Consider the following 26,643-nt stretch of genomic DNA (forward strand, 5'->3'; position numbering starts at 1 on the left):
TAATGCAAACTAAAGCTGTTCTGGCTTTGGATTTGCCAGGTCAGTTCCTCACAACATCTACTGTTCAACTGCACACTTTATCTAAAACACTGATAGTTCTTATTACTGAGAGCAAAAACTGACTTTAATAAGGCTTAAATGACTTTTTGTCAATGACTGCTGCACTGTTTGCATGCTTCAGCGCTGCAAACTGAAAATGACAGTGCAGATACCTGCTGTTCAAACCTGTCTGTGGCATGCAAGGAAAGGATGGAAAGGTCATAAAAAGCAAGAAGTGGGGGGTGGGGGTGGAAGGCTCGACTCATGCCAGCACAACAAACAATTGACATCAAACCATTCAGCTGCAGGTAGGACTCCCACAAATTCAAAAACACACGCTCACATCATTTTCACAGCACCGCGCGCAGCTACACACCGCTCCAGCAAACACACAAAAGGCTTCAAAAGCAGGTCTAAGGACAAGATCAAGAGAATCCCTGCATTAAAAAGAAATAGCATCACAACAGAAAATCAAAATAAGTCTCTTTCATGTCACAAAGAAAAGGGAATAAGTTATTTCACCACATTGTACTTTTCAATTTCAGTATTAAAAGACACATGAGCTGCCCATCTCCCTTTATGACATGAACAATGTGTAAAAGCTATTGCAGAGCAAACAAGTGCAGAAGCAATAAGCCAGAGCCACAGTACCTGGATCAAGCTGCTTGTGTTGATCAGGCAATTCAGGAGCTCACAGGTGGATGAGCCACTGTTGTGTTGTTTTTTTTTTCTTTTTAATGTGTTTTTCTTTACTGTTGTGAGACAGGAAGATAATCCCCCTTACTCCTTTATATACACATATTTTTCATGGATATGTTTATCCCACATGCACAGTACATACAATTTCCCAGCTGCATGCACTGTTGTCCCCTGTGACACCACAGAATGGAGTTTATAGAAAACAGAAACAAAAGAAAACAGCCATATTGTGGTTTTCTACAGCTACTGGAGCAGCTATTGGCTGAGAGTAAAATCAATTCACTTCAATGTTTTTGACATTCCTTTCCCCACCTCACCAGAAAATATTTGCCTTTGCATGAATTGTAAAATGACATTGTTCCCCAAAGCTACTGTTGCCTGCTATGCAGCGTTCACATGACATGAACTGAATCCCAGTGCATGAATATCAAAACTGTGTAACCCATAGTCGTTTAAATCATTGTAACTGTCTAGCTATGACGTTTTAACATGCGGGCCTAATCAAGTTTATACGCTGTACACCTCAGACTTCTAATACATTTGCAGAAATACTCTCCCTTTGTGGGGTGTGTCAGTGATGGACACAAAACTGAGAACAGAGAACTGGTCAGTCAGTCTGCCACACAAACAAAACAAAGATTGTGGATTTTAGAGGGAGCAGGAATGAGGAAAGCACTGTTGTGGTGGAAATAATAGTACCAGGACTTTTCCAGACTGCACTGGAATGCAGCACCAAAGCACCTACAAGAAAGGAAGAGGAGGACTGTACTTGTAAAAGAGGCAGAAGTTTTTCATTGTCTGCACCATGATGTTGTTTATCGTGTGAAAAGTGCAATCTGCTGTTCATTTACCCCTCACGAGTAATAACAGGATAATAAACATCAGATGATAAAGCTTTAATTTCACTGAAATAAAAGGAGATTGATGTCCTGAATCTTGGGTTATATCTATGTAAGGACAATTTCAGGAAAAATGTAGTAGAAAGAAAATCCAACAAGGAAACACAGGTGTGTAATTTTAGCCTCTGCAAGGCTGTCAGACATCAGTCAAGAGCTTGTTCTTCCCGTCTTCCCATTTGTGACAAAGTCCTGCAGAAGTCTCACTCTGATGTTTTCCAGCTGGGTGAACATCTCCGCTCATCTATAGCCAGGAAAGTGTTGGGTACATAATTTCTGTTAACTTCTTTCCCAGATGGTTACAAAGGATCTTTCCGTTCCCTAAACCTATGGTGTCTTTTATAAATAAGAAAAGAAAAAGAAAAGGTTCTGATGAATTTGAGAATATTGAAATTTGCAGCTATAAATAAATCTCTACAGCAGCGTGAACAGAACTGATAATTTACCAGAAAGAAGAAAAGGAACCAAACTGTATTTTGAAGAATACAGCTTAAGGCATGTACTTACGCTACCTGTCAGTTTACAACGTCTTTGTCAATTTACCAGATGAAATCCGGCTTCTGTCTGGCAACCAGCCCAGGATGTTTTCCTTTTTTTTTTCTTCAAACCTCCATCTTTTGGGTCAGGATGATGAGAGTTGTCAAATTTGTGGCATATTCACAAGTTTAGCAAGTCTCATCCAATCAGTTTTGTATATGTGTGCGTGTGTGTGCGTGTGTGTATGTTCTTTTGCTTCCGCTATGTCATGGTCATTCTGACCTGTATTTTTGTCAACTGCCAGCTCCCCCAAAAACAACTCAACTCTGACTTTCTGGGAGCATCCCTGTTCTGTACATTGTGCTAATCTCTTTCTCTCTTTCTCCTGCCTTTTTCTCATTTCCTTCCTTCCTTCTCTCTCTGTCCTCTTTCTGTTGCTGCATTATCATCACTCTCCATCTGTGGCTCTCTGAGGCGAAACACTGTTCTCTGTCCTCCTCTTCATCACTCCATCTCCATCTATCCTTCGCTCTCTCACCTCTGAATTCCTGAGACATTCAGTGACAAGGACCTTGCCTCAGTCTAATTCATTTCTCTAACAAAACCACTTGCTTTCATATGTTTAGTTTTGCCCTTTTTTTCCCACAACTTCTATTTTCACCCCTTTCGCCAGTGTCACCTTCTTGTTCAGAGAATAAACTTGAGGTTTGGGAGATTATGTTATCGTATCAAGGCAGAAATAAATCGAAGGACAGGTGTATTTCTTTTCTGTAGGAGCCGAGTCTTTGCACAGATTGCATTACCAAATATTAATATTTATGTGGTGTTGTGGTGAAGTTGTTCCTGTTGACTCCCCACAATGAGGTTTAAAACTGCTTGATTGGTTGGAGGTTTTTTACTGAATTTTGCACATCATACCTCAGTTTTCTTCAGTTATTCTAGTTTGCCTTTATGTGCAAACAGTTGCCAGCATGGGACAGAAGGAGCGGTAGAGTTCCTTGTGATTCTGAGCAGGATAAAGTGGATGGGAGGATTTCAACTCAACCAGTATGGGAAATCATTAGATTCGCACATTGCTCTGTGTGTGTGCAAATTTAAAACACACTCAAAGTGACTTCTATGAGATTTGACAGATGTACACAACCAAGAGAAAATCCAATTACAGTTGGCTCACCAGAGGCATGTTTAACGTCAGGTAAGAACATAATCCAGCTCAATTAAAAGAGAGGCATGATGTCTAAAGCATGTTAATGTGTGCAAGAAATGCCCAGCATATTTGTCATTTGTTCTAATTCTGCAGTTTCACTTGCAAACTGCACGAAGGTAATAATTATGTTTCTGTTTATCAGACTGGAACGCTAATGTACTTATAACCTGTTAATACCAAGCTGCAACCTCCGGCGGTTAAAAGTGAAGCCTGTGCAGAAGTGCAGAAAACTGCAGTTCCCCCTTCATCCGCTAGGGGCTGGCTGCAAAACAGAGCAAATCCCCATAGACTCCCATGTTAAAAAGGCCAACTTCACCGCAGAAATAAACATGTTTACAGCCTGGTTCAAAAATCCATTGTCAGTTTATAGGTCAGGTTTACCATCATGACAACTGTAGGGGGAGTGAATTTTTTTCTAACTCGCCCGTTTTAAAGTAATTTAATCTCGAAGTTTGGCATATTTAGGGGCGTGTCCTTTTGATTGACAGGTACCAATCTCCGGCTTCAAGTAAGAAGAACGTAGAACAACCGAGGTTTTTAGCCAGTTAACAATGTGACTTAGCTTTAGCCCGCTTACCTCCGAGCTAACCCCTTCTCGGGGTTAGCTCGGTTAGCTTTTAGCTACAGTAAGCTCGAAGTTCGCTCGATGTCAATCATCCGCCATGACGCTCACGGCTCCCCTCTCAGCTCCACCTCTATCCCCATATTTGTATTTTCCGGGTGAGACGAAGCGCATGACGCTGCCAACATGGCGACGGTAGGAACCGCCCACCGAGCTTCAATTCAGCTCTTCAGAAACTTATGGTTGACGTCACAGAGGCTCCGTCCATCTCTTTATATATAGTCTATGGTTAATACCCAGATACAGATGCGCCAACAGATGCACAAAAGTTGCTTCTGCCATTGCAAGCTCAGTGTTCTGACCATCAAAAATATATTCCACATGTGTGTTACATATAAAAGTAAAGTCCACACAGTTACTACTTTTTCCCACTTTGTCTGAAGAGAGCCTTGTTAGACCCTTTAGTAATGACTTTTACAACCCCACCAGACACTCTCAATATAAAGAATTTGCAATGAATAACACACTAGATTTGATTAATTTCTGGTCAGTTTATAAAAATTGACCAGGACAGTTTTCATTTTTTTCATCTCCCCACACTGAAATGTGCCTACATAGAATTTCTATTTTGGCTCCTTTTCATTTTGCCCGTCACTGTCTCAATGAGCCTTTTTCATGCTGCTGAAATCCAGTACCCGGTCACCTCGGTGGTACGTAACACCACTTATCCTCCTCCACCTTGCTCTGTCGTTCCGCTCCATCCATCCCTCCATCTTTCTTCTTTTCCTCCTCTTCTCCTTGCCACTCTTGCTTCATTTGGCTCGTGATGAGATGTCTCTGCTCTGTCCTTGAGTGGGCGAGAATCCCCTCTGACAAAAAGTGTTTATTTGTGCGTGTGGAAACCCGGCATGTGTGTAATGTGATTGCATGTTCCTGCATGGAGCAGGATGCATGCACGTGCGTGCGTGCGAGCGAGTGTGCTCGGCATGTGTGTGGGCCAAGCTGGCCTGTAGAAGTGACAGACTTTAGGATTGTGCTGTCACAGCAGGTGAAGAGATGATTTACTTGTCAGGGGGCTGAGGGACAGGAAAGCAGATCCAGCTAACAGATAAATGTACTCTGCCACTGTTGGAATACTGTAAAAGATGCCAGCCTATACTGCTGGGACATACATGGAGTGCAGCTTAAAGGAATATTGGTGCAGAGTGAGTTACGGCGTGATTGTCTGCCTGAAACATTCCTGTTTGTTTCTGGTCATGATTCATTTTATGTCACTACCTCCACTGCATTTCAAAATATCCAAGTGTGATCGTGTTGCATGAAACTGAAGTGTTTTGTGAAACTATGAAATACATGCTTTTGCTATATTTTTTTATTTAAATTCATCAATTTTGCAGGATGCTAAGGCAGATTTCCCTTTATTTCCCTGTAATGTGTCTAATTTTAGGCATCAAGTTACTGAACTCTGGCAAAAAAATCCAAAACTTCTTAACAAAAACATGACAGTAGTTGCATGTGGAATCAGGGAAACAGGTTGTCACAGATTCATGTGATAGAGGAAATATTGTAAAACTGCTTTAAGAACTTTCTTGGTGAAGCTGACTGGGATACCACCCAGTATGGAACATGTCAACCCAGCAAGAAGTGATGCAGGCAGTTCTCAGTCTCTGATTCCCATCTCATCCACGACTACCATAAAACATCCACCAGAGGTAGGCTGGATGGTGGTTTAGCTGGATTTGAGTTGCTTAATTCTTTTTCTTTCTTTTTTTTTTTTTTTTACTGCAGACAGGAGCAGACCAGGCTCTTGATTCAGCCCCTCTGTTACATTTTCCAAATCAGGTGCATTTATCTCTGTCTTAATACAGAACATGATGAGTAATGCATGATTCAGTGAAGCTGAAAAAATACCAACTTCCAACAAAAAATAGAGCAAAAAGGGAAGGAGTTAACCATCACTGCACCTGCATAAGCCATTGTTACCATAGAATTTGGAAATATATACACAAAAGCCTGTTCATATGAGGGCAGCGTTTTCCTTGGTATTGGAGTGTTTTGATGGCTCTTGCTCCCTCCTATACAAAGTGAGACCTTTATAATGCTGATTAAAGATTTATTTTTATGTCATGTAAAGGAAGCAATAGGAGTAATGGAGACTGACACAACAACCAACAACAACAAAACACTCAAATTACAGTTCACTTTGCAAATTAGGACCAAAGAAAGTTTTAGTTACCTAGAGATTCTTTATTGTACTGCTATGAAAATACGAAGAGCTGTAAAAGAGTAAAAGTTAAACTTTTGAGGGCAAATGATGTTTTTTTTTTTTTTTTTTTTAAGAAATAAATAAATATTTTTTAGTTTCTAAACAAACAGCTGATTAAGTAAAAGGAAACTGACCAAAAAACGGAACGTGACATAATCCATCATCCATTCTTGACCACAGAGCAAAGAGAACATACATGTACAAAACACCACCAGCTATTTTTATATTAACTAATCTGGGTGAGGTAAACTTAGTATAGGAATATTTTTTGAGGTAGTATAAATATTTATACTAGTCAGAAAAGGTTATTTCAATTACTTTGGTAATGTTTCTAATCTACAGTAATCATGGGGAAAATGTCATAAACTGAATATATCTTCGACAGACTAAAATATTTAAAAGAAACATTGTGCATTTAATATCTCTCTTCTTTTTTTGTAACTCACAGCCAGCACAGAATAACTGAGCAGAATTAATAAACTGATGATACTGGAGTACAGCCAGCCAGTTAGGCTAAACTACAGCGAGCTGGACAGCCTGGTATTGATTGTTGACAGCGCAGACAATTATCACAGTAGCTCAGAAATCATCCCAACATTTCATTTGACTTTAGTTTTATAATGACTTTAACTAGAGTCTGTACTTTGGGAAGTTACAGATAAGACAAGATGCCTTCTGAAAAGTTGATTGTTGGTGTGTCATTCCGGTGTCACTTCCAAGGTTTGTCACAATGGAATGCAGCCCAGGGCACATAAAAGCTGGCCTGCGGCAAGGAGATGATAAATAAAATCCTACTGAGTTATGAAGTGAATTTAAACCTAATCTACTTAAAATGTTTAGGAGAATCACTGCTTTCTCAACTGACTGATTTATAGTGTGTTGTTTTAATAGAGGTACACAAAGGTAGACGTATTCCTTATGTTTTATTTAAAGGGTCTAAAAATACATACAGCACTGCCGCTACTTTAAAGTTGGTCTAGTACACAGGCAGCGCAAATTAATCAGCATTAATCCAAATGTGTCCCTGCAGCTAAAAATATTTACTTTCATTTATTGTCAGTGCCGGAAACAGCCACATCAGCGTCTTTGTTTAATCTACAGACACAATAAAGTGGCAGTGATTTGTGTAAGTGAGAAAAACACAGGTGATCATTAGCCTGTTATAGCTGGATCAGGGAATAATTACCAGGTCCTGATTACCTTGTCACCGTTGCATAATTCAATTTTGAATAAAAAGTGGTGTTGACAAAGCAAGTCATATTGCAATAATCTCCAAATGATAATGTCAATTTGGGAGGGAGAATTTAATGAATGAGGCCAGCAACGAATAGGAGTTCGCCCCCCCCATCATCTGAAAGTCTCTTAACTTGCCATTGCTGGACAGAGAAGCATACCCTACAGCAGCAGAAATTATGTGGATACTAGCATTCTTTCATGGTGGAATACACTTCATACTAAAATCCTCTATATATATATCCTATATTTGATTGACAGGCCTGTAGCAGGGACAGATACTTTGAACATTGTTAAAATGATTTGAATCTAAGGTGAGAGGTAAAATTATCTGCATATCTCTGAAGTATCCAACGTGGAAGCAGGATGAAAATGCACACGTCAGTGAAACCCAGCAGCACTAATGCACAGCCTTATCTGCAGGTTGTACTGAGGTGTAAGAGAGGGAGGAACATGGCCGGCTGGCTGACTCCAGTATTTGAGAGTCAATTTTAGAATCACATCAAGGCCAAACAATCAAGTAATTTGAAACATCAAGGATGTTTTTTTCCATGAGCTCTGATCAGTGCAGATACTGAAGTGAATCATCATCGCCTTCCCCTTTGTGACAACACTTGAAAATAACATTTATTGGAAAATAACATTTATAAGGTTCATTGGAGTCTCTGAATTCTCCCTGGAAGTAAGTGGTTGTTTGTTTCTTTGTGTTGGCCCTGCAGTGGACTGGTGACCTGTCCAGGTGTTCGCTTGCTTTGTAGCAGCCAGAACAGTGGGAAAGACTCCAAACCTGTGTTTTTACTCGATCAGATGAACCTGCTATGAATATATGGTAAATCCAGAATACAGAAAAAGTTCAAATTACCAGATCTAATGTTGCTTAAGCATGCTCTCTCTGTTTGGAGAGCTGCCTCGCTGCTGCGAGCCCAGTGACAGATTGTTTTTTACTCTCAAGTTTTTATTCATTCAGCTGTTCTGTGTTGCGGTGCTTCGTTGTGATTTAGGTGGCTAAGATGGCTGCGGTTGTACATCAAAATCTTGCCTACTGTAGCTGTAACCATAGGCCAACTTCGTCCACATTTCTTCAAAATGGCTCGCTGAAATGACAGATTTGGGTAACTTGTTTATTCAAGCGACAATAAATCGACCCGCCACAGATATTCCAGCAGATATTTCAACCAAACGATGAGAGGAAATGTCACCTTCTCTCCAAGTGTGCAAACTGGTGCATCATTTTTTTTTTTTTTTGTAGTTGTAAAGCTCTTGCCGGAAGAGATAGCACGACGACATGATGCCGTGAGATCGCCCACATATGTGCAAACGCACACTCTGCGTGAGGTTTGTGACAGCTCTGTAAATCAAAGAAGGATTCATTGCAGATAAGAAGAAAAACAAGATCTTGGAGTTCTAATACCGCTGCAACGACATACAATCTCATATAATTTGCTTTTCATTACTGCAAATCCAAAGTTTGAAATGACTGCAGCGCGAGTGAGACGGTGTAGTTGCAGGAGTGGAACATAAGGTGGACAAAGTATTCCCTCATGTCAGGCTTAGCCAAACACTGGAACTGGACATTATATACACCCTCACACACACGCAGAAACACACACCAACACCATTTGCTACACACGCCCTGGGGCATACAGAGGAAAGGTTGAGTGGCAGGTAGCGAGGTGAACCATCAGTCATTGTTAAGACTGATCGCTCGCTGGGGAGCTTAAGGTTCCACGGCGATTGATGTGTGTTTGCGTGATTAGTGTCATGAGTGGCGATCTGGGGCCAAAACACGGTAAACACACGGAGGACAAATGCATCTGTGTACGTTTCTGTGGTTTTACGGGAGCACAAAGTGTTATTTGTTCATGCATGCTCACATTTCCTTATAAGCTATTATTAGCAGTAAGTGATGGGCTGCAGGGCTGTTGGTATGTGTCCATGTGTATGTGTGTGTGTGTAATTATTGCTACTGCGCGATGTTGGACCCAGGAGTCTCCCTAGGGCAAAGTTCAACTCCATCATGTTTTCTCTCGGCTCACAAAGCACCCCTGCATTCTTCTCTGCCTTGACTTCCCCAGGTATCTGCTCTGGAGCAGCGCACACCTCCCACATGCCTATGTTCATAATTCTTCCCCTTTGGCTTTGAAAAAGACTTCTGTGTTAGTATTTGTCATTTAGATTATACTCCATATGTCCCTGAAACATTTTGGATGCTTGAGTAAATTCTGCATGAATGTGGTCAGTGTTCTCCATGTGATTTCATGCAGAGTGTGCTTAGCTCGCAACACCATTTGCTTGCAGAGCACACAGCTATACTGGCAGCACGTACTAGGTTGTGTGAAAACACTTGCTCGGTGGTGCCAGTACCTCTAAAAAATTATTAAAGTTTCCCAATTTAGCAAGCAGCACATTCACCTTGGATTTGCCCCCTCAAAACAGTCAAGTTATTCTAATAATGGTAATGGATGGCATGTAGGTTAGCGGTCTTTTTTTCTCTTTTTTAAGCATCCCACACTCCCATTCCTATTTAGACATGCACAAGCTGCCTGGACTCATAGGACTTAAATGCCACTGATTTGGTTCTATAGTAGGTGGAAAAACCTCAGTCTGCTTTCTGCCCCAGTCGGGATCACATTTCTGCAAATACAAGTCAAATTTCATTACCTGATGTTTTATAAACACATACTGGATGATAAACCTATTCTCATTCTCAATGTGTTAAAAATACTGTATTTTTTCCAAAGCCAGAAGTGCCCCTCAGATACACGGAGAGTATTCTTTGGTATTGGTGCCAAGAAGCATCGACCATGGGAATACTTTATACCAGCAGCAACGCTGCCTGAATTGAACCAGCCACGGAGAAACCTCCAGAGACAGGAGGGGAGACGGTGGTGTGAGACTTACAGAGTCCATTGATTTATTTTGTCACCTGAGTTAGACTAATATTTTTTTATCACAATTTTTTTAACCTTTGTTCCTTTATTTATTTATTTTTTTTCGAAAACTACTTTGTTAGTTTCCCAAAAGCTATGTGTTTTAGATTAAAAATTTACCTTTCACAATGTGAAGCTCCTCATTTACAGCTTGAAGAATGTGATATGAGGCATGATTGTTGCAGAAGCCACAGTAACTGCACTGATACATGGAAATTGTGCTTAAAATGTGCAACATGTATCACTAATAAGGCTTAAAAGTGTGAGATGACAGCTCTTTGGTTGGCAGTTGTCAGGTAGAGTTGCACATTTACTTGTGTGGTCAATGACAAAGTATTGATTTCATACATATAATGTGTATTTTTAGACTTTTAAAACCAATTATGAACAGTAATTCTAAACTTCAAGTACTTTTGACTTACAAACAAACTTTGTCTTAGCAAATAGTCAAACTTTCTTATATTCTTCTGTCCTCGTGCACAAATTGTATTCTTACGGTCTTTTCATTTATGTTAAACACTGACACAGAGCAGCTGATGTGTCTCGTCACGCTATGAAGCAGTCCAGACCATTCAAGATATTTCAACAGTAAATAATGTTTCTTACTGCATCCCTGAACAATACAACAGGTATAAAGTCTGTTTTTGCTTCACAATACAAAGATGGAGTCTCAGTTAAACTGACTTCTAGCATCAGATTTAGGCAGAACAGATTGTGAATGTTCTTAATACAAAAGAAAAAAAAAAAAAAAAAAAATATATATATATATATATATATATATATATATATATATATATATATATATATATATATATACACTAACCCTAAATGCATTTGTTGCATTTGATCCCCTTAATTTATGATTTGTGAAATCGAATTGATTCTCCAGAAATGAGAAAATGTAACTGCTGCGGCTTTTCTTGTTCAGAAGCCTTTTATTCAGTCCTTTCAGATTTACTTGACAAATGTAACTATTTAGTACAATTTGTACTGACACAGCAAGTTAGAAGTTTTGCTTCAAAAATAAATTCATGCCTATGGCCTCAAAGGGGCTTTACAATATAAAAGTGTCAAGTGATTGTAACCGTTTCAACATGAGCAACACTGTTGTTTTTTGTTTTCAGTCACAGTGTAAGTACAGTATAACTTATTTTTTGTCAATCACAGGCCCTTGTAGTTTAGCCACTTCATGTCAGTCATATTCAGCTCTGTGCAACACAGACATAAAAAAGATGTTAAAAATACGCTTTTAAGAAAGATTAACAAGGATTAATACACAGACCACAAGAGAATTACACTATAAATTAAAGGGATTTTTGTTGAATAGCACTTAAATTACAAAAGATCAGAAATATCAGCTGTTTGTGTGTTTAATTCATGCCTGTGTGTCTGTGTTTCTTTAAGAGTAAGAATAAATGTTCCAGAAATGTGGGTAAACACAACCATTTTACAGCATGCTAGTGCTGAAAGGGGAAAAGCCCACTCTAGCAAAATAGGCAACTATAGGTGGAGGTTTTTCTGTTATTTATTAAAAATTTCATTGACAGAAGAAGTGACTCAATATTTGAATGAGCAAATCCTGTTTTAACTATTACTATAAAAACATAAGCTGAGGTTATACATGTCCTTATACACCACATATCTTTTCATATCAGGCTTCATTTATTCTTTTTTTTTTTTTTTTGTGAACGTTAAACACACACAACTACACATTAAAAAAAAGTGATTTTAGCTAACGAAACTTTCATAGCGAACTACAGGTAATTTAGTGAAATAAGGATAAAGATATTAAAAATTTTCGTTATTTTCTGCATTTCCTGCAGTTTTATAGCTATAAAAGTTGTGCAGACACCACAATAAAGCGCCATCCTCGCTCTGGTTTCCATGGTGCCAGCATGTAACAGTGAACAATCACATGCCACAAACACATAAACAAGTGTTGAGACCTGGTGCTTATTTCATGCATATGTGTGAGAGCCGATTCATTATATAGCAAATGAGATGAGACTTCCAGTAATACATACAAGACCAACAGCTTTGTTCTTACACGCTGTTCCCCTTGAAGCTGGCAACTTCAAAAACAAGGCTTCTGAGATGCTCCATATGGTTGTAAGTACTTTGTTGTTGGTCAGTATATATGCTTACTGCATTTATAGTGGTCATTAAGACCCTGCATCTCGTTTCTTTTGCTATATTTGTGTTAAAGGATTAAAAAGTGCAGCAGTGTCACAGTTGGGAGCTGTTAGAAGACACTTTGGCTGGAGCTGTGTCTGCACCAAACTGAATCAGAAAATCAATCTGAAGCACAGTTTTTTTATATTATTCTCAGTTCCCATAGATTATATATAAAAGATGGATGCCATCACCAGGAAGTTGATACAGAGTTGTCATAAAGCGCAACGGCAACTAGACGCTGACTAAAACATTACTGACTTTATGATCTTCAGTGAATCCATTTATGACACAAATAATTATGGTGTCAGCTTATTTCCTCTTTGTAATCAGTTAGCTTGTGATCCTTCTGAAAATAATTTCACACATAAAAAGCTTCTAATGAGAGCACAAAGATCCCGAGATTGCGAGTGAATGACGTTCTCATCAGGGAGACTTAATTTATCACTGACAGGTTTGCTCGAGTAAACAGCTTAATGTGTGTTTCTCTTGCAACTAGACTCACAGACACAAAGGATTTTTTTCTTGTCCACTTTCTTAATTGATTGGTTTTCCTTGTTGTTTTGTTGAGAATTTGAAGTAAGTAGCATCCAAATTCATATTGCTATTACTATGAATTAATGATACGCTCTGCATACCAGGATGAAGCATTCGTTAGCACAGCATTTTGGACTTTTTGGAAAAGAATTGCTTTTTCCAGGTCATATACAAAGAAACGACAAGTGGCTCAAAACTTTTGCACCTTAGTTCCTTAAATGCTGCATACAGCACGGCTGCTACATTTCCCCCCTTCAGCCACCTCGTTAAGTGGAGTGGCAAGGAGCTCATATGCAGGCAAAAGGGCCCTCACACACAACTGCAAGGGATGTTAAGGTGAGAGGGTTCAATAGAGTGAGTTACTGTACTCTGCAGCTCAGCAAACATAACGAAACATTCCTAACAAACATGCATATGTATGCACACACACAGTCTAAATACTGGAAGTTAACCTTTAGAAGCAGTAGCCCTGAAGCTACTAAAGCTTTAAACACTGCAACATGAGACGAACACAGATACTTGCATTCATAAAAATACAAGAAAAAAAAGGGACTCTTCTTTGTTTTACCATTTACTGTAACACTAACAGATGTGAACACATATGCATGCAAACACACACACAAACAGGGCAATGGAAGTGGGGGTTTTTTTCAGCAAGAACTGCTAACTAATTGTAGAACTGACAACTTGAGTTACAAATGAGCTTAACTACAGTATTCTCATGCCCCAGGGTGTGTGTAAATGTGTGTTTATGTGTATGATAGAGTAAAACATATGGTTGTTTTAGAACTAGGAGGATAGGAAGTCTAGAGGAAATGGGAATCACAGACAAAGATGCAATGTGAATGTGAAAACGGTCGACTTTTTCTTATTGCTTTTGCCTTTTTCATACTGCAGTAACTTGCAAATCAGATTTTCACAGAAAATCCTGAGTTAAGTGTTGTACTTTGTCAGAGGTTGGACAAGCATGTACTACATGGAGATAAGGAGGTCTGAATTGGTGCTAATGATAATAGCAGGGATGTTTCTCCCATTGAGAATTCACAAGACACAATTAGTATTTTATGAGAGAGAAGCTTTAAAGTGTTTATTAGTATAAATAATGCATCTTTACTTCAGCTGTAAATAATAGCTGCTACCGACAACATCTCTGCTGTTAAAATTTCAGCTGTTGTGCTACAGTCATGTTTTCATGCACTTGTTGCTAATCATGTTGTAGCTGTTCATAATTGTTTAGTTTTTCTCCTTGTAGATGCTGCTGATCATTTTCTGCTTTGTTTCCCCTACAAAAGATCTTCTCTGTTGATATTTTTAACAAGTGTAGCACCTGGTTGTTTTTGTCCTGATTTAGTTTAACAATAACTGCAGTTGTTTTCTACCTTTCATATCTTTGTAATGCAACTCAGCAGTCAGCAAAAATAAAAGAACACTCGAGTGTCCAGTAGAGTTTTACATCCACAGAGCTTCAATTCCTTTATATCCTTTTAGCTCCTGATGGCAACACAACTTTGTTTGGCAAAACAGGGCAAGGTTAACAAAAAAAAATCTGCTGATTTACAAAATTAAGTCTTCTGTTGGCTGAAATGAAAGCATGATATATTATGTTCTTTATGTACATGTTTGGCAACACCAGTCTTCACATTTGTAGAATGTCTCACCAGTCAGTATCCAATCTGTTTTTATCTTAGTTACTAAATAAGTAACTTTGAATTTGCAGTGGCTGATTCTTTGCATCATTTCTTACTTTATGGAATTTATTGCTTTGAAATAAATAAATAAATGTAAATTTAAAAAAAAAATCATACATTGGAGATGCATCATGTCAGCAATGTGTGGTCTCATCCCGCAGGTTGAGAAACTGCCATGCAGCTATCAATACTTTGATTTGGCAACTAGAGAAGGCTTTATTATTAATTCTGTGCTGCCCTCAGCGATCTTAATGCATCACAGAATATCTGTTATGAACTCTGAAATGAAATGAGTACGCATGTCTCCACTACAGTAAGAACGAGGCCTATTTGCCTCAAAATAAAGTGCCCACTTTTCAAATTGCGCAGCTGTCACGCTGACAGCTTCAACGAACATGACTATTTAATACCTCACATTGCTGCACATAAAATCATCACTTTGCATGTGTTTTTTTTATGCATGTGCCATAGATTAGCTAAACGGATGATACATGGATGAGGAATTGTGCTTGCCTGAAGGTTAGAGAAGCAGGCTTAGGAGCTGGCTGGCTTAAATGAATGAGTAATGTTCTTCTATGCCTTAGCAGCTACTGTTAAAGTGCCCTTGGAAAAGGCACTGAACCCCCCCCCCTCTCCCTTGTTGCTCAGATTGAACTGGCCAGAAATGCAGATCTGTTAATGCACTGCTTGGTTACCAAATGCAGTTAAGTGAATGAGTGCATGCAGAGCGGGAAAACAGTCATCCTACAAATGCTGGTTGAACCTTAACTGCGTTTGTTTTGCCAACCATTTTGGCAGGTAACAGCCATGATTTTTAAACTGAGATTTGTCCAAATTAGCAGGACTGTAAGAAGCACATGTCAGGTGGTGGAAGCATGGAATAGACCAACACCGACAGTATTAGCTGACCAGCCATGATTTAGAAGTCTTGCTGTAATTTTGCATCTTTATCTTAGTTGGCTGCAATTATAATTCAAGCCCCAACTTGTCCGCCATATATTTGTCAGTCACAATGACTCATTACCACGTTTTTATAGTCTTTTAATGTGATTATGATGATGCTGGAATGACTTCATTTGATCATGCCTTATATGATTTTATATATTCTGTAACACCAGCAAAGGTAAACTCCTCTTTGCTTGCCTAAAGTGTGCTCATGTTACAAGTCAGAAGCCTCTGATCTGGAGGGTCAGATTCAATATGACCGCCTTTATTATACTGCATATAATTTATGGTGCAGCTATTACTGCAGATCAATAGCACTTAAACTGCTCCATTGATATTGAAACCTGCAGTGATTTACAAGCACATAGATCTTTGGTCAAATCAAAGCACACGCAAACAAACAAACAAATAAATACCAGTATTTTCATAAGTCAGGTTAGATCCTTGCATGTCTTTTGTTTTGTGGGATCGTTCTTTCAGAACCCTCCACACACACCCACATAGTCACACACTCAAGGACAAGATGCACATTTATAGAAGTAAAAGAAAGTTATTTTTGTTGGGTTTTTTTCTTGTTTGTTTGTTTTTTCTTAGGTTGGACTGCTGAGTCTGCTTGTCTCCAGCTTATTTTTTACTTCCAAGGTCTGAAAGGCCAGATGGCCGACAAACCTGCACACACACACACACACACACACACACACACACACACACACACACACACACACACACACACATACACACACACACATAAAAAAGCTTGCTATATTGGACAGGACTGTTTTTGAGCAGTGGGCTATGAATTATTGGTTTTCACTGGTATGGATAAACATGTTTACACACACACATATACATACAGACACTGAAACACTGGCACACTTCTAACCCCCACTGCAAATAAAGAACACTAGAGGACACAGTGTGTGTGTTTGCATGTGTACTTTAGAGTACCCACTACCGATGCACTCAAACCTTGGGGATTGTTGGTGCTTTCAAGGATATGACACCTGCTTTTCAGAGAGCAGCCAACAGAGAGATGAATACTCCCCGAACAGAAAGGAAATGTGGTGAACTTAATGGCCGGAGCAACGCAGTAATAACATCAAGGTTGAGATTTGATTGAAAACCATCAAGTGCTTTCATCTGGGGTGGGTGGAGGGCAGCACGCTAGTTGTGAAATACACATAAATAAATATTTAAAGGCATTTATATTTTATGTTTTTAAGCCAAGAATTTTCCCATCTCAACATGTTGCAGCTGGAAGAGCACGATGTCTCTCCCACCTTGTCGCAGTTCTGCTTTCTGTAACAAGCAGAGGTTTGAATGGCTTCATACAAAACCATACAACAATGGATGCATGGATGGTTGGGTGGATGGATGGGTGGATGGTTGGATGGGTGGGTGGATGGATATAACCCTGTAGTTTGTTAGAACATCTCAGAGGGAAATCTCTGAGGGAAAAATGGCAGCCAACATAAAATAAGCAGCATTAACAAATGAACTGGAAACAACTAAAACCTCACAGTTATTTTTAAAATAATTCAATGTTTTCCTACTAATTCCCAGTGAACCAATAACATCAAAGCTACTGTTTATCATCAAGCATGAGTAATAAATTCATAGGCTACAGATAATTGCAGATAATTAGCAGATGATTGTCTGTGCATGCATAGTTTCGGGTGCTGAGGTCTGGAATGACGCCGTCTTCATTTCCTTTGGTGCGAACTCTGCATGAGAAGCTGCTCGTCTTGGGGTGAGTTTCTTGCTTAGGACGGCAAAGGACTTCCTTTTTCTTTATGATTACTTTGTGCTGACTGAGATTTATAAGATTCATGTAGGAGTTGTTTTTTGACATTTTCTTTGGGGGGGGGGGGTGATTTTTCAGGTAACCTTCAGTGAAGGGAATGGTTGCTGTCTTTGCACTGGACATCATAGCTCCGTTTTCTGGTGCAAGTTGCTTTTTAAAATCTAATCTGTGCAGCTGATGTTCTAAAGTCAAATAAATAAATCTAAACACATCCCACAAAAAGTCACATTACACTAAAATTTAGGAATCTACAAAAAATCTCCATACTTTTTGAAAAGGGGCTGTTTTTTTCTTTTAATTGTTGCACCAACACATAACACACACTTTCTTGTAAACATGTGTAAATTTGCACACGTTGTAAAGGTTCTACTTTAAACTTATTAAAGACTTGAACCCAAAAAAAGTCAAATTATTGTCTCTGTATAGTACTACTTTGTCCTTTCCATGTAGTCACATTTCCTGATAAAGAGCACCAACGTGTTCTTTGAAATAAACAATTTCTACACACTTCATATCGATGTTTTGTTGTCTGTCTGGGAGGAAACATCTTCGGCACTCTTGCGGCTCTGCAGGTCAGATTCACTGGCTAACAGTTTCAGTCATTTTTAAATCAAAATGTCAATTTCCATCTTTTAAATCTGCAGTCAGTGGAGTCAAAGTCAATTTGGGGCTCTGCATCAGCACAGCATCAAGGTCCCCTTCCCAGAAATTTGATCACATAAAAATGTAAGCTGAAATGTCAAACCTCTGGGGAATCTCATCGATTTGCTGATTTATTCAATCACTTGTTAAGAGCAGCACATAGTAAATAGACATTTCCACCTGCCGTACTCCTTCACTTTTTTTTGAAAACTCTCCATGACATTAGTCTTGCAGTACACATGATGCACGGTGACCTTTCCTATATATCTAACTTATTGATAAGGGTTTCACTTAAATAGGCCAGAAGCAAAGCATGTGATTCTGACTCCAGTTAAGCAGTTACTGGGCTGCAGATTTGCTTCGGGAAGTTGGATTAATTGTCACAATATGAACATTTTTGGAATATTTTAATAAGTGCAAACAACAGTAAAACGGGAGCAGTTCAGCAACCCAGATCCCCCACCTGGCACATGGCTACACTCATCTTAGAAAGCAGACTCACACACACACATACCCTGCACACTAATACACAAAAGAGCAGCCAAGGTAAACTACTTCATTTTTCTGCTGGCATTTTTTTTTTTTATTTCACTTTTAAACTGATAATAGTCCTGGATCTTTTACCAAGAATACCCCTGAAGAACTCCAGAGTCAGGTCATAGATAACAGAAAACATCGTCATGTTTTCTCTCCTTCTGTGTCTCCTCTGTGAAAGCCCTGATTTCAGTGAATGCCGCACCGTCAGGCAAAAAACGGTCCCGTTTATCTCATGTCCCACAACAAGTCTCTCTGACAGCAACGGAGAGGGTCATTTACCATACCTACACTACACATCCCGTTTTTTCTACATGTCAAAAGGTAATCCAATGTGTATAAGTAAAACAAGCAAAAAAAAAAAACAAAAAAAAAAAAAAAAAAGCTGACCATGACGTTAAGGACCGAGTCTCCCTTCCTGCATCTGGTCACCCATCCAGCCACCCGTCATTAACCAGCCAGCCTACCAGCTCTCCCCTTCACCTTCCACCAGTCACTGACTAACGGATTAATCCAACCAGCCACCCGAGACATCAGTCACTCATCATCTCCAGCCAGCCAACATGCCACCCATCCATCCACCCATCCAGCGGGAGGCTGGAGGAAGTGCGCGCATCGTGCCTGGGAGCGTCTTACCTTGAGCGCTTCTATATCCAAAGATGTGGACCGGTCCATGATTGATAGTAAATAGCTGCAAATCAAACAGAAGTCCCGCCAGGCAATGAAAGGTAAATTAGATTAGAGACGAAACCCCCCCCAAAAAAAGTTGGGGGATCTCTCTAGAGTCCCGAACTCCGCTGCAGCATCCCCCGGGTTGCTGGGAGGATTAGGTTATTAATATTCCAGTAGGGCGACAGATTTTCTCGGTTTCAAGCCTCCCGGTGGGTCTTTGGTAAAATCAGGACTCCACACCATGGAAGCCCCCCCAACAAGCACCACCACCTCCGTGTACTGGTCTGTCCAGAAAAGAGAGAGAAGAAGGGGGAAAAAATAAATAAATGGAGCACAATTAGCCGTGCGTAATGTTTCAAGCTGCGGCTTTTGCGCACTTGACAATCCGGTAGGTGTTTAGTGTTGTTACATCTGAGTGAGGAATAGTCCCCCCTCTGGTGGAATGAACCCGGGAGTGAGACTCTCTTTTACAGTCGGTCAGCGGATAGATGCAGTCGTATCCAGTTGAATCCCCGGCAAATCTGAGTGTGATGTTGTGTCTGCTCTGGCAGCGGAATGGCAACTGGGGGGGGGGGGGGGGGTACGTCCGGATCAGAGAGATGATATTCAAGCGAGCCTGGGCGACTTCCATGCGGCAAACCGCCAGAGATATCAGTTCCCCCGAAAGAAAAGGAGAGATAGAAGGAGAGAGAGAGAGAGAGAGATCTGCTGGGAGAAAAGCTGAAGAGACGGAGAGCTGCTGGAGTTGAGACGGATGGAGAGAAGGAAGGATGGTTGCTGTATATAATTTCACTGACTGACGTGCCAGTGTGTTCGTGTAGACTGTGTGTGTGTGTGTGTGTGTGTGTGTTAGAGAGAGAGAGAGAGAGAGAGCGGGGGGGGGGGGGGGGGGGGGGGGGGGGGCGTGCGCTCTAATCAAGTGGATGAATCGACAATGCTGCTTTGCAACTGAAGAGAGAGAGAAAGAGATTTAAATACAGGAGCTGTTGAGAGACGGCTGTTGCAGAAAGTCCAGGGATGCTTTACTGCACGTGTGCACGTCTGTGCGCGCGCATGAGAGAGAAAGAAAGAGAGAGAGAGAGAGAGAGAGAGAAAGAAACACATTGTTTTTATAAATACAGACTGTAAAGTGTGCCTCCACGAATTTCCAACTGTGATCACACTCCGATATGTAGGAACAGCAACAGAGGAGCAGATTCATCACATTTCTAAGCCAACAGAACTTTTCTTTTATCCTTTCATCTTTGTCATGGTGCAAATTGTCCTAATCCTTCTCCTGCATAATAAGGTGTCGCCGCCTGCCGACCACCAGGGCTTTTCAGGATGTCTAACACCTTTTGAATAATGTGTGTGAAGAGGTGAGGTGATTAAAAGAGAAAGGAGAAGGAGGAAGTGTATAAACACACACACACACACACACACACGATAGATATATATGATATGATATGATATGATATGATATGATATGATGTGATATGATAAAGGTGATGATGGTACATAAAGAGTTTAGAATGAATAAGTAGAGCTAGTAAACTTAAGAGAGAAAAGGAGGAGAAGAAAAGAAGAAGAACAACAGGTGATGGAAAGTAAATTAGAAAGAATCAGCAATGGAAAATAAATTAAATGATATTAAATCTCATAAGTAATTTTCTAATGTCAATATAACCTGTAATATTTGCCTTCACCTGCAATGATACAAATATGCTTAGAATTAGAACCTGCTGGAATAACCAGACAAAAGAGGCTGTTTTGAAAGTTTAGAGACTCGATCCAGCATGTTGTTATTTTCTAAGGGGAAAGTGATCACATCATTTAGTCTGCATCGAAATGTATAAATCACATGTAGACAAGCCCATCATCAGCAGGCGTGGTTGTATACTGTACATACGGTTTGACGGTTTGGTGGTGTGATGCATTCAAAAGTTTGTTAAAATAATACGAAGGAAAGAAACATAAATAATAAACTATCAATTTTGGAGAAGTTGTAAGGAAATTTTCAAATTTTCACAAGTGGAAAATTTTTTAGAAAAGGGAAAGGAAAGAAGCAACTGATAGTATATCTAAACATTTTCAGTTTTCCAACAAAATAAACAGTTAAATAAAGTAGAGACTGATGTAAGTTCATAGGACATTGAGCAAACACTTTAGGGTTTATGGAAGGGCAGCCAGAAAAGAAAGAAAGAGAGGTTTAAAGGTTTTTTAAAAAAAAAAGGTTAACCAAAAGGCAATGAGGATGACTCTACAAAACACTGAGAAAAGAACATATTGATCTTTCTAATAAAACATAGAGTTTTTGACCAGGAAAAGCCCTTTCAAAACATTTTCAATCTTCTGGAGATTTTAAATCAAACTTTATTCATATCACACTTTTTGTACATGTGCATTGCATTGCAAGTGCTTTACAACATAAAAAATAATGTCACCCATCTGCACACACACGCAGCCCAGACGCACAACTTCTTCCCTTAACCCTCTTTGGACCAAAATAAAACTGAGCCTTCTGGTTTCCGTCTCTGTATTTGAGACTAGCACAAAGGTTCACCCTCAATTTAAAGAATGACTTTGAATTTAAAAAGTTTAAATGTGGCATGATACCACAACCGCCGGGCTAAAGAGCTCGAACATTTTGTCTTTGAAGAATGGGCAAAAATCCCTGTAGGTGAGCCAAAGTGCTATTATTAAGTACAAAGTTTGGGGCTGAACACTTTTGCATAAAAATTATGCTTCTTATTTCCTGATGTGTTCATATCACTGTAAAGCACTTTGAGTCACTCTGTTATTGAACTACTGCACTATACAAAACAACCTGCCTTGCCTTGCATGAATCACCAGCCTCTTTGGCTCATTGGGATTTTGAATGCCCCGTACCTGACAACAGAAACACGATTCTGGATTCGTCATACCTGACTTCTTCTTCAGCAGTTTCCTCCACTCCAAATCATGGCTTCATTCTGATCTTCCTCATTTTAAACTCCAAGGTAAACCCGTCTTTGTCATTATGAAAGTTGAAATTATGATATGCAAAGAGAAGAACTACACAAATACACATCAAATCCTGGAGTCCCGCACCTTTCTCCAGTTCCATGCAGATTTGAGATATGTCTCACTGAAATATGTATATCACTTATTTCCCTTCCAAGCACCTGTACTTGTTATAAAGCACTGGAAAGCAAATATTCTTGAGATTGCCCTGATTTATTTATTTTCCAGGCTAACAGGCTCCTCAGCACAAATCTAAAACACAGTCTCAGCTACTTTTTTTTTTTATTTGTAATGACATAACTTTACTGATGAGAATAGAAGCAAGGTGAACTTTTAAAACCATTTATAAATATCTCAGTTTTGACATCTATGCAGGGGTGGGGTGGTGGGGGGGGGGGGGGGGGGGGGTAGTTTAAGTTCCATGTTTGTTTGTTTGTTTTTTTGTTGTTGTTTTTTTATTTTTTTATTTTTTTTTTTTAATAAGTTAGAAGCATTTTCTTTTGTCTGTTTGATGCCTCCACTTGAAAAAAAAATTGGAGAAAAATAAAACCTTGACATGTTTGGCAAGTTTTTGACAAGTGGTATAATTTAATTTACGACAGAACAAAATCCCTGTTGTGAGCATACATAGAGATTAAACTGATTTATATATATTCCAGGCTAAAATCATTACTGTAGATTCAATCAACACTTACTGACCTTTGAATCCAAATTGTACTCCGGTATAAGATGATATGGACCTAATTTATGAGCCCTGGTCAAAATGCAGTCCACAAAAACTGTTTGTCCATGACAAGCATTTTATCCTTGAACCTCTGTTTTAGGCCAAAAATTATGCTTTTTAAGCACTTAAAAATAAGGCAGAAACAATTGTTTGCTTATTCGGTTGAATTGAACATCTCTGGTCAGATAAGGTACATAACGTTAAACAGCCATCGGTCCACTCACTGACTGATGCTATCACACACCAGAACTCTAAAACACTGGAACACCGTGTTTTAGAGTTGTGCTGAGGATCCTGTTGTCTCCAGTGTTGGAGGTTTGTCTGAACCTTTTTTTTTTTTTAAGTTCAAAGCATTTTCTTTTGTCTGTTTGATGCATCCAGTTGAAAAAAAATTGGAGAAAAAATAAAGCCTCAACGTGTTTGGCAAGTTTTTGACAAGCGGTTTAATTTGAGTTACGATAGAGCAAAATCCCTGTAGCGCCGGTTTAGATTCTTGTGATATAAGCAGATTATTTCCATGTAAAAAACCAAAACAATTATTTGATATCTTCTCCTTGCACTATTCAGCTAAAAGTAGAATTTTCCTCATTTAGCTCATAAGGTTGTGTTTTACACTAGTCAGTCAGTTAGTCATTTTATTTACCACTTTAGTCCAGTTAAGGGTCCCAGGAAACTGGAGCCAATCCCAGCAATCATAGTGAATCACAATCATACAGCAAGAAATCCACATTATCAGAATATTTGCATTCTGCATTTCTGCTATAGTAACTTGGTGTAAGACATTGTCAATCTGTGCTTTTAAATATCATCAGCATATCAAAAACCATTACAAGCCCGTGGAATTCACATCAATATAATGTTCAAAAGGTTTGAAGCGCAACAGATTTATGGTCAGTTTAAAGGTTTTGCCTCTGAGAGTGAACCCAATGCTTCTGCACAGCTTGGGTATTTGTTGAGCACACTCAAGTGATCACATACAAACTGTCATTCTCTCCCTCAGTCAGGCACACATAAATGCTCATACACACACACACACACATAAAGCCATAGGACAGTTGACTAGCACACTAAACACAGGAGCATTTGTTGAGTGAGTCGGTCACAGATAACGAACATCCTTTTAATGAATGCCTCTCCTTCTCTGCTCCTCCTCCTCTGTTTGTCTGAGTCTTTTCTCTCTTCCCTCTCTTGATGCATGCTGCTTTCTCCCTTCCCTGCATCCTTCTTCAGTCGATTTGCCTCCAAGCCCACTGTATTCCAAGATGTTCCCCCTCCACCCGTCCCCGCTGCCACCAATTCTGTTTGCGTGGCACTCCCTCAGTACTCTGCTACTGCACTCTTTTCCTGTTTCCAGCTCCTCTGTCACTCAGGCACCACTACCTCCCCACTGCTTCCATTCTTTCTTTTCTATAAACTTTACGCTGTCAGGCAATTAATCATGTTTCTTATAGCTTGTTATTTTTAATAAGGGAGTGTCTGACCTCAGATATGGGCACTGGGTAGTGAGCTTGCTGGAAATGACATCATCCACTTTCCTACTGCTTCTTTCTCTCTGCCTCCAGTCACCAGAAGGTTTTTCTGAATCCCTTACTGGTGATAGAGTTAAGCACTAAACTATTGATTTCCACCTTTAAAGCCTCCTATATAAGCACAGTGTTCACACACACACAATGCTCTGTATATCTTTTCTAACTTCTCAATAGCAACTGTACCAGACTCATCCACGTATGCAGAGTAGATGTTTACCTGCCCCACCATAAAGATGCATGACACCTCTGTGCAGTGGCAGCATCAGACTTTTAACATGCTTCTCCATATTTCTTATCGTTGAGCTAGTTCCATTTTAAAACTGTCCTCTGGGTTCCAATCAGAAAATAGCTTTATTCTTTCTCTCCAATGCAAGGCGCAGCTGTTTGCTTTACTCGCTGAATAGAAAGCAAAAGCTCATGAGAGGGTTACATTATTTTCCCTGCCATGTTGCACAGAGTTTGACAGCAGCTTACTGTTTTTCTGCACCCAGGGCACCAGATGAGTTGCAAAACACCATTAGCCTAGCAACACCCTCATCTTTGATATTCTTTATAGATCTTTTACAAACTGTTGATATTTGACTACTTTGGTCTTCTTTTGATGTTTCTTTTGATGTTTCTCTTGTACATTTGTACATTTGCACAGTTTACTGTTTGAATCTTCACATAAGGTGTTTGTTTGGACATTTTTTTAGCATTCATAAAGGCCAATTCTTGACCATGGCTGCATCAGTGATACCTCAAAGTTTGCACAAATACTCATCCACAATACTATACAATGCAAACTGGGATTATTGCTGAAATAAAACATCCAGAAGAACTTGATCTGAGCAAAATACTAGATGCATTCTGCAGTACAGCGTATATAATCATAAAAAACTGGAGAAACTTCGGTGGTACACAATGACAGTTTTAAAAGCAATGAAAGTCCATAGGAATCATTTTACAACAAAGCCCACAGAGTCTGGGAATGTTTCCATGATTGAGCTGATATAGAATGAATGAGCTGCAGTCAACAGCACTGCAACAATACTGATTGTTTCATGGTGCATTGCCTTAAATATTCTAACAAGGGTTTCATTAAATCAGTAAGGTGTACATGTCTGTGTTTGTGTTTATGGGGGTGTGCGTAAAAAAAAAGTAAATTAGACAAAGTTTAAAAACTGATGCTGAATAAGAAAAACAGAGATCCTTATCTCAATCACTGAAAAACAAATGGGTAATTTTTTGTCTTTAATTTAATAGTGCATTTAATTTAGTTTTTTGGGAAAAAAGAACCCATTTATTTCACTACAGATGTATCTATGAAAGCTTTTGGCCAGCATCATGGGGTCCTCAAGTGTGCTTTTGATATATGCTGCCTTGATTAAACAAGAATCTGAGACAATGCCACATTTGATTAAAGATAGATGGGCAAATTAGTGTACTTTCAAAACTGTTTACCACCTGAAAATGCCAGCTAATCTCTGGTGTCAATAGATCACTTGAATAAACAGGGAATACACACACGTGCATACACAAAACACACACAAGGTAAATTTCTCTCTCTGCAAAATTGATGTAATTTAACAAGGATATTGAGTTACTGTACCTCAAAGTACATCAATTGGCTATAAAATTAAAAAAGTGTTTGAAATACAATATGATTGTTAATTAATTAATTAATTAATTAAATGCTTTCTATATTTTAAGGGAAATTTGTTCGGGGACGGGTTTTAATTACTTGCAGTGTTGTGTTTAATGGCTGACATGCTGGATCTGCCTAGATATAGTATCTCTACTGCTGTAACAAAAGAAAGCCATACATTCATCCCAGCTCTAGGATGTTTCAAATTTTCACATGAGAAACTTACTGGGAGACTAATGTGCTTCATTAGTTCAGTCACAAAGTGTTTGTGCGTCATTTCATCAGCATACATGGAGATGTATCTCCCCCTTCTGATTACTCAGAAAGATAACTTCATCAAGGATTTTTTATATCAGTTTCTTTTCCACAGAAATTGTTTTATTCATTTTTATCTATGTTTTTTTTTCTTTTTCTTTTTTTTTTTTACCATCAGTGTTTTATTTACTTCTCAAACTTTTTCAAAAGATCTCTCGCTTTT

General features: G+C 39.2%; 1 protein-coding gene across 2 annotated transcripts in view; it reads right to left on the bottom strand.

The window, feature by feature from the left end:
- Positions 1-19,306, bottom strand: part of LOC306774672 (zeta-sarcoglycan-like) — a gene marked incomplete at both ends in the record, with an annotated part of 384,198 nt that extends 364,892 nt beyond the window's left edge. For both annotated transcript variants that reach the window (XM_079264816.1, XM_079264815.1), the window contains one exon: positions 19,268-19,306. In XM_079264816.1, the coding sequence (XP_079120942.1) occupies positions 19,268-19,306 (39 nt within the window). The remainder of the gene's footprint in view (positions 1-19,267) is intronic.
- Positions 19,307-26,643: the final 7,337 nt, after the last annotated feature.

Source organism: Telmatherina bonti (assembly GCF_933228915.1).
Source record: "Telmatherina bonti genome assembly, chromosome: 3".
In the NCBI taxonomy this organism is placed as follows: domain Eukaryota; kingdom Metazoa; phylum Chordata; class Actinopteri; order Atheriniformes; family Telmatherinidae; genus Telmatherina; species Telmatherina bonti.